Here is a 7,654-nt window from a genome sequence, read left to right on the forward strand (position 1 = left end):
CATTCTATATGACTCTATGACTCTACAACTGTCTGACTGAGGGAGCATCAATGAGCCATGGACACTAATGCAAAGCTAAGTTGAACCCTGCTCTGATCTTATCCAGCAGCTCTTAACAGGGACAGCAAATTATCAGTCATCACCTGTGCTAAGGGATTGGAGGGGAAGCAAGGTTTCTCTTTCTTGATTGCTGTGCAATAATGTCTATCTGGAAACATGCACTTGTAGCTGCCAGGTGAGGGCAGGGTGAGCTTATAGAGAGGTACTACTGTAATGATCATTTATGGGAGTAATCAACAAGGAAATTACAATGATCTGGTCATTGCTAATAATTATTAAAAATATGCAACTTTTCCCACCAGATGTAAAATAACCTACAATATCATATAACATCTCCTCAACTAATTAACATTTCAATATATCTGAAACACAAATATTCCACAATGTAGCATTCTTATTAATAACTGGAGAGGGTTCAGAAGAAACTTATCAGCAAATCGATTTTCAAGATTTGGATAAAGATTTTACTGGATGTTGAACTGAAAATATTGATTTACAGTTATTGGGAAGATTTCACTGCAGGGGACATCAATGTTGCTTGGTCAGAAAACCTAGACTGGACTAAGTAAATGGATAAACCTCTACTCAGGTTCTGCTCATTTTATTGTACTTACAATTAACATGATAACTAGGATGTTTTTCTTGGCCACCTGTGCATGAGAGAAGATGCAGTCAAGTACTGGTGTCATATCAGGTTTGTACTGTTCCCTCAAGTTGATCACACATTTGTCATAATGAGCTGGAAAATGAAATTTTTGAAAACTCTACATTACTGTCTAGAAAAATAAAACCAAGTTACATGCTTGAGAACAACAGCTGGGAATTAGGGAACTTGTTAATTCCTAGTTTTTTCTCCAGATCACTTTGTTAAAGTTTTAATTTATTCTGTTAAAATGATTCTAAATGTTTGGACTGAGACAAAAGCCTGTTGGAGACATGGAGCACAGGCATTTCCCACCAGAGCCTACTTTTCTTTTTCATAATATCTGAGGCATTGTTTTAATGCTTTAAAAGATATTTCTATTTATAGTTTTATGAATATTTTACAATACAGTGTGTTGCTATACCATTAGTTTATCCATGGATTAGTAAAATGCAAGTTAGTACCAGATTGTTCATACTTGATTGGACTATTAAATCTGAATCAGTTAATAACATGAAAGCACACAGAATAGGTAGTAGCAAAGAGAGTTGAAGGTTAAACTCATGTAGTGTGTTCCTAATAAATTCCAAATGTATATGATCAAAGAAACATGATCAGAAAGCTTTCTGCTCACCCCCTGTGCCACAGAAAGGCACATTATTAGAAAGGGGGTTTGAAAGAGATCGGACCTAAATTCTCAAACATTTCAATTTGCATTAAAAATTTTGGAAAAAATGCAACATAAAAAGAGAATGCCAGAAACATGCAGTAGAGGGAAGACAGGCTAACATTTCTGGTGCATAAATAACCATTGTAAGAAACTGGGCTTAGAACAAACAACTGTGTGAAGTTTCTATGGGACATTTATGAAGTATAACCAAGTGATATATGGATTCAATCCGGTGTTAAGAAGATGCTAGGAGGCAGAAAAGCACTTTAAATTTGCCACGAATCCACCCAAGACTGTGAAGCCAAAAGGAGTGTAAGGTCAGCTCTTGGTTTTATTTTAAAAGCTAACTTTTTTTACCTTGTTGAAACTGTGTTTCCACATTCAGATACCTCCTCAGCAGGTCAAGGACAACTGATTTCATGTGCCCACGAATCCCACTTCGATAGCTGACAAAAAAAAATGGAACAAATTAAATATACATTTTTCATAATGTTGGGAACCCAATGGAACTGCTATTCCTACCCATTATAGAGGAGAAGGCACATGGTCAAAATACATCCATTAGCTGCAAACCAATAACACAGCTGGCAGCTGGAATCTTCCAGTTGTTCATGCTTGGCTAATTTAAACATTAATATTCATGTTAATTTCTTAAATCACAAATCAAATAGCAATGAGTAAATGTCAGATTTGATTAATTTTATTTGGGAAATTTTTGAGCAAGTGTTACTTTCTGAAGCATCCATAAAATTAAGTAAGTCACCACAATATTATTCCTGTCAGTAGCTTTTCAGATTTTATTAAGATATCTGTTCTCTTTCAGTTTCGACCCCTAATAATATGTTTTCCCACCAGCTAATACATCTATTATCAAAATTCCCCTTTACGGTTACGACAGTCTATTCAACCAGAGATGGAACATACTGAATACTGTAATAAACCAAATGTGGCTGGGAGAGGAAAAGTTATGGCCATTTGAGGTATTTAATTTTTTCATTGTAAAATACCAAAGGAAAACCACAATTGAAAGAATATGTTTATTGTTGGTTTTCCAGGATTAGGAAGCATGTCTAGTAGATGGGGAAATAGTGATGATCGCAGTTTAGCTTGCTCAATAAAAGATAGCATGGATATTTACTCTTTGCTTCAGTATGTTTGTTTGCAGCTATTAAAAAGTCTAAAAGAAATTAAAAGAAACATTAACTCCTCCATGGATAAATTGGTGGCAAATTAACAAAGAATGTGATGTCAAAGATGTGATTTAAAAAAGCAATTGCAAAAATCCAGAGATGCTGAAAGTCTGAAATAAAAACATAATGCTGAAAATATTCAGCAAGTCTAGCAGCATCTAACAATGGAGAAACAGAATGGGGTGGTGCAGTGGCTCAGTGGCTAGCACTGCCGCCTAACAACAACAGGGACCTGGGTTTGATTCCAGCCTTGGGTGACTGCCTGTGTGGAGTTTGCACGATCTCCCCATGTCTGTGTGGGTTTCCCTTGGGTGCTCTGGTTTCCTCCCACAATCCAAAAGATGTTCAGTATTGATGAATTGGCTGTGCTGAATTGCCCATAGTGTCAAGGAGGTGTAGGTTAGGTCAGGGGTAAATATTGGGTAGGGGAGTGGATCTGAGTGGCTTACTCTTCAGAGGGTTAGTGTAGACTTGTTGGCTGAAGGGCCTGTTTCCACACTGTAGAGATTCTATGTAGAATTAACATATCAGAATTATTTGATTTTTTAATCACATCTGATCTGATAAAGTGTCACAAACCTAAAACATTTACTTTCTCTTCCTCTCCTCAGACCTACTAGGTATTTCCAGCAATTTTTGTTTCTATTACATAAACAACAGACTGGATTAATAAACTGATATCACATTATGCATGAGATCCACATCAACATATGAATAATGTATCAGGAGCTCATCAATTGTAGCTTAATTATACAGATTTGGGAATGAGCTGCACACTAGAATCTAAACCAAAGGGTTTAGATAATACTTATGTGGTATACTTGAGAAATTGGAAGAAATTTATGTATAAAAAAGGATTTCAAAATATGATGTCAAGTTCAAATTTGTTACAGCTACTAAGCCTTCAAAAATGACATTGAGTATTAATAATATAGAGAATTTGCTACTCACCGCTGCACCAACTGGACAATGCTCTGTGTGTTCATAAAGAAGACTTCTCTGTCTGCTTTCCGTTGAAGGGTGGCTGCATGGCTATCCAGGATATTGGCAATCTTAAATTGAAAAAAATGTTTTCAGAACCAGGAAAGAATGGCAAATACATTGTCAATATGGTACAAGACTGATCACTTTGAAAGTGCAAGTTAAAATTCCTCTATCGCCAATTGTGCAAGTGAAATTAGCAAATCTACTAATAAGTGGTTTGGTTTAAGAAAATAAGCACAAAAACCTCTAATTAGCATCAAAAACTCAACTGATTTAATTAAGGCTCTTCAAAGAAGGAAACCTGGCATTCATACGGGGCTAAAGCTAACGGCGGTGTTGGTGGTTCCATTGATGGGCCATGAAGCCAAAGCTATTTCAGAAGCTCTGACAAGACTGCCAGCTGACATCAGGGTTTTGTGCAGGTGAACCATCATAACAGCATTGAAAGAAATGCTACGCAGCAAAAATAAGATATACCCAGTGGCAAAATCCTCCAATGTATGATCAGGCAACTTGAACCTATCACCCTATTAAATAGAATAGATTAAAGACCAACAGCAAAACTGGAATCACCCCCAACCCTACACAACACAACATGCAAAAGTAAATGCCTGCAGCAGTTTTAAGCATACCTTAGAATGAGCTGTGAGCCTACAGAAGCTTTCTAAAAACTGGATCCCAGCTCATTATTCTGAGAGATAAAAGTTGTTCTGTCAGGGGCAAAATGGGCCAATCTATTCTTTTTCAAAATTAGTTAAATCTCTGAAAATGACTTGAAATTTTGTTTTTAAAATTGTAGGATGATCTCTGCTCCCTTTAGCCCTATTCCTCTGACAGTCTGATGAGATTTCTCAAGTTTCCTATGACACATGGTTCATTTAGCAACCTGTTCTTGGCTTACCTGCTGGCTGGGGAATTGACTGAGCACAGAAGTGATGTTACTGGCATACTGGGCTATCACTTTTCGAATGGCCTTCTCCACACTCACGGGGATCCTGCCTGAAACATTGGTCATAATGTCTTGCAACTCAAGAAGTGGTAGGGAAGGGTCTCGGAGAGTTGTCATCAATTTTGTGACCCACATTTTAACCTACGATAGGAAAAGAGAATGGAAATTGAAAGAGGCAAGTTAGTACAAGCATTCTTTGAAATTGATATAAAACCAAAAACTTGGGAAACCAGACATCTACACTATATTAACACTACTTTAGTACAAGGTAAATTGGCTAAGGGAGGAGTTTCTTTGGAAACAGTTAACAATCAATCATCCCTTTACTGTAATGCAATATCCCAACCTGCTGCACAAATGGAAATTGAAAAATGGATGTCAAGCTATGTAATGAGAAATCAGAAACATGACAATCTTTCACAGTGTTGTAAAAGATGGAGGTAGAAATGCAAATGTAATGGAGTTTGGGAAGGGAATTAAAAGAACCATATCCAAAATTGGATTAGGGTAACATAGTAATAAAACTATGATAGTCCTTCAGGCTTTTCTAAAAAGCTAAGTTCCAGGTGCAATCCTTCTATTTTGCTCTTGTGATAGTATTAAGTTGACATACAAGTGAAGTGACTTTCCATGTGAGTTTTCCTCCTTACCTGTAATATTAGATTTCAAGACACAGGGCAGAATGAAATAAGGGTCTGAGTGAATGAGCATTATGATCTAGTGCCAATGTCCTTCTTTTTCCCCTATACTCTTGCACGTTATTTTTACCCAAATAATCATCCAATCACTTCTTCAATGCCTCAACTGAACCTGTCACAACCATGCTTGCAGGCAGTTCATTCCACCCCTTAAATTTTCCATGAGTGAAAATATTTTTTCTTCTAATATCCTTGCTGCTTTGGCAAATTTTTAAACCTATGCCCTCTTTTTTGTAGTTCTTTTACAAGTGGAACAATTTCTCCCTGTCCCTGAGCACACAAAATCTTTACTGGAAGGGATGCTGGTGAATTCTGGGATATTCACCGAGTGGTGAGACTATTCCAGGAATAGCACATGATAAGATAGGGTATAAAATTGGACAATGTTGTAGGGACAAGGTAGGTAATCAATGAGGGGAGTTTGATATATAAGGCGTGAGAACTCATTGGGCCTTGTGGTGACAAAACCAATAAAAAATATGAACGCAATTTGGACGTAGCCAAAAATGCATTTAAGATTCAACCCGTAGGATCTTTTGTGTTTTGATTGCTTGTACCAGATTTTGAAAGACTATGTTTGCACTTTTAGGGGGGGTCATCGCGGTGAATTGATGCATCCAAACAGATCATACAATGAAACACAGTTAAATACAGCCTTAAGATTAAGGCAATCTTACATTTTAGGTTTTAAATGATGCTCATATATACTTGGAAAACATAATTGGAAAAAGATTGCCTAATCCATTCAATTAATTGATCAGTGTGTGGATAGACTGAATATAAAAGCAACAAAAATAGAAGTTGCTGGAAAAGCTCAGCAGGTCTGGCATCATCTGTGAAGAGATGTCAAAGTTAACATTTCAGTTTCGGTGACCCTTCCTCAGAACTGATGGCAGCTAGGAAAGTGTCGGTTTATATGCAGAAGACAGGGTGGTGGGGGGAAGGAGTAAGGAATAAACGACAGGTAGGGATAGAGCTCAAACAGAGAGAAGAACAGTTGGACAGACAAAGGAGTCGATAACAATCTGACTGGGAGGGTGAATGGCTGTTAATTGAGACTGTTAGCGGCTAACAACAGTGTGTAATGGAAGACTATGACCAACCACAACCATGAGTCTGCCATTAGACACGACGTATTGTTAACCACTAACAGCTAGTCACCCTCCCTGCCAGATCGTTACCAACTCCTTTGACTGTTCAACTGTTCTCTCTCTTTGGGCTCTATCCTACCTATCATTTACTCCTTTACCTCTCCTCCCACCCCATCTTCTGCATATAAGCTGACATTTTCCTAGCTACCATCAGTTCTGAGGAAGGGTCTCCAACTCGAAACGTTAACTTTAATTTTGCTTCACAGATGATACTATTCCTGCTGAGCTTTTCCAACAACTTCTGTTTTTGTTTCTGACTTGCAGCATCCACAGTTCTTTCGGATTTTATAAAAGAAAAGGAGTTGCAAGTTTTACTCTACTACTTACCTTAGTGCTGAAGTAGGGTTCAGGCAAACAGTAACCACTCGTAACGTTGACCAGGTTCTCTAATACACTGTGAAACACTTGATGGAGTTTCTTGCCAACGATAGCTAATGACTGCTGTGGCGCAAAGACTCCTGTGTGCAAGTGGGCCTAGAGAATAAGATTCAGGAAGGCAATGATGCAGCTGTTAATAGTTGTTAAACCAACATTAGTGGAATTATGGCAGTACCATACAATTTACTGTTGGTGTGTATTTTCAAGCTTCACATTCTCTTATTGTTTGATTTGATGCCACACTATGACTTTGGATTCAAGATAGATTGTTCAGAGCGAACTCCAGGACTATCTTCAGCCTTAAACTTCAAAGCAACACCATTCGCTAATTCCAAATACTACAATACACAGTAATCATTGACATATGATCTTATTGTTACATTAGGCAAGGAATAATCTATCCTTTTCACATGTTCATATCCAGGTACTTTTTTTTCATTTTGGATTGTTCCAGCTCCATCACACTGCTGTTTATGCTCAGTGATGTGAAGCTCCATAATATTGTTGCAAGGTTGCTCCAAGGTCCTGAAACAACTTGAATGAAGTCAAGATTAGAGTGTTGCTGGAAAAGCACAGCAGGTCAGGCAGCATCCGAGGAGCAGGAAGATTGATGTTTTGGGCAAAAGCTTTTTATCAGAAACCCTAGCCACTCCCCCTTACATCAAAGACATCTCGGAAATGACTGCCAGACTACTCAGACCTCTTGGCATCATGGTAGCCCACAAACCCACCAACACACTAAAACAGCAGCTCATGAACTTGAAAGACCCTATACAGACAACGAGCAAAACTAATGTCATTTACAAGGACTGCAAGGACTGTAACAAACACTACATTGGACAAACAAGCAGGAAAATGGCCACCAGATACATGTACATCAACTCGCCCCAAAAACACATGACACTCTCTCACTAGTCCTCACATACAGATG

The 7,654-nt window shown here is 38.0% G+C and overlaps 1 protein-coding gene across 1 annotated transcript; it reads right to left on the reverse strand.

Moving 5' to 3' along the window:
• Window positions 1–556: 556 nt before the first annotated feature.
• LOC122546223 (acetyl-CoA carboxylase 2-like) lies at window positions 557–7,293 on the reverse strand. Its single transcript, XM_043685012.1, has 5 exons — window positions 6,673–7,293; window positions 4,449–4,637; window positions 3,515–3,615; window positions 1,731–1,819; window positions 557–799 (listed from the first exon to the last, which is right to left on the reverse strand). Exons 2-5 carry the CDS (start codon window positions 4,629–4,631, stop codon window positions 657–659), a joined length of 516 nt encoding a protein of 171 aa, XP_043540947.1. The 5' UTR covers window positions 4,632–4,637; window positions 6,673–7,293; the 3' UTR covers window positions 557–656.
• Between the last annotated feature and the right edge of the window lie 361 nt (window positions 7,294–7,654).

Source organism: Chiloscyllium plagiosum, unplaced genomic scaffold (assembly GCF_004010195.1).
Source record: "Chiloscyllium plagiosum isolate BGI_BamShark_2017 unplaced genomic scaffold, ASM401019v2 scaf_4208, whole genome shotgun sequence".
Lineage (NCBI taxonomy): Eukaryota > Metazoa > Chordata > Chondrichthyes > Orectolobiformes > Hemiscylliidae > Chiloscyllium > Chiloscyllium plagiosum.

Excerpts from the sequence above, each read along its gene's own strand:
- LOC122546223 (XM_043685012.1), bottom strand. The coding sequence starts at position 4,631 with ATGTGGGTCACAAAATTGATGACAACTCTCCGAGACCCTTCCCTACCA. Across the intron at positions 3,616-4,448 it reads GTCAATTCCCCAGCCAGCAG|ATTGCCAATATCCTGGATAG; the intron begins GTAAGCCAAGAA and ends TTTCAATTTAAG. Across the intron at positions 800-1,730 it reads GGAAACACAGTTTCAACAAG|CTCATTATGACAAATGTGTG; the intron begins GTAAAAAAAGTT and ends TTCATTTTCCAG.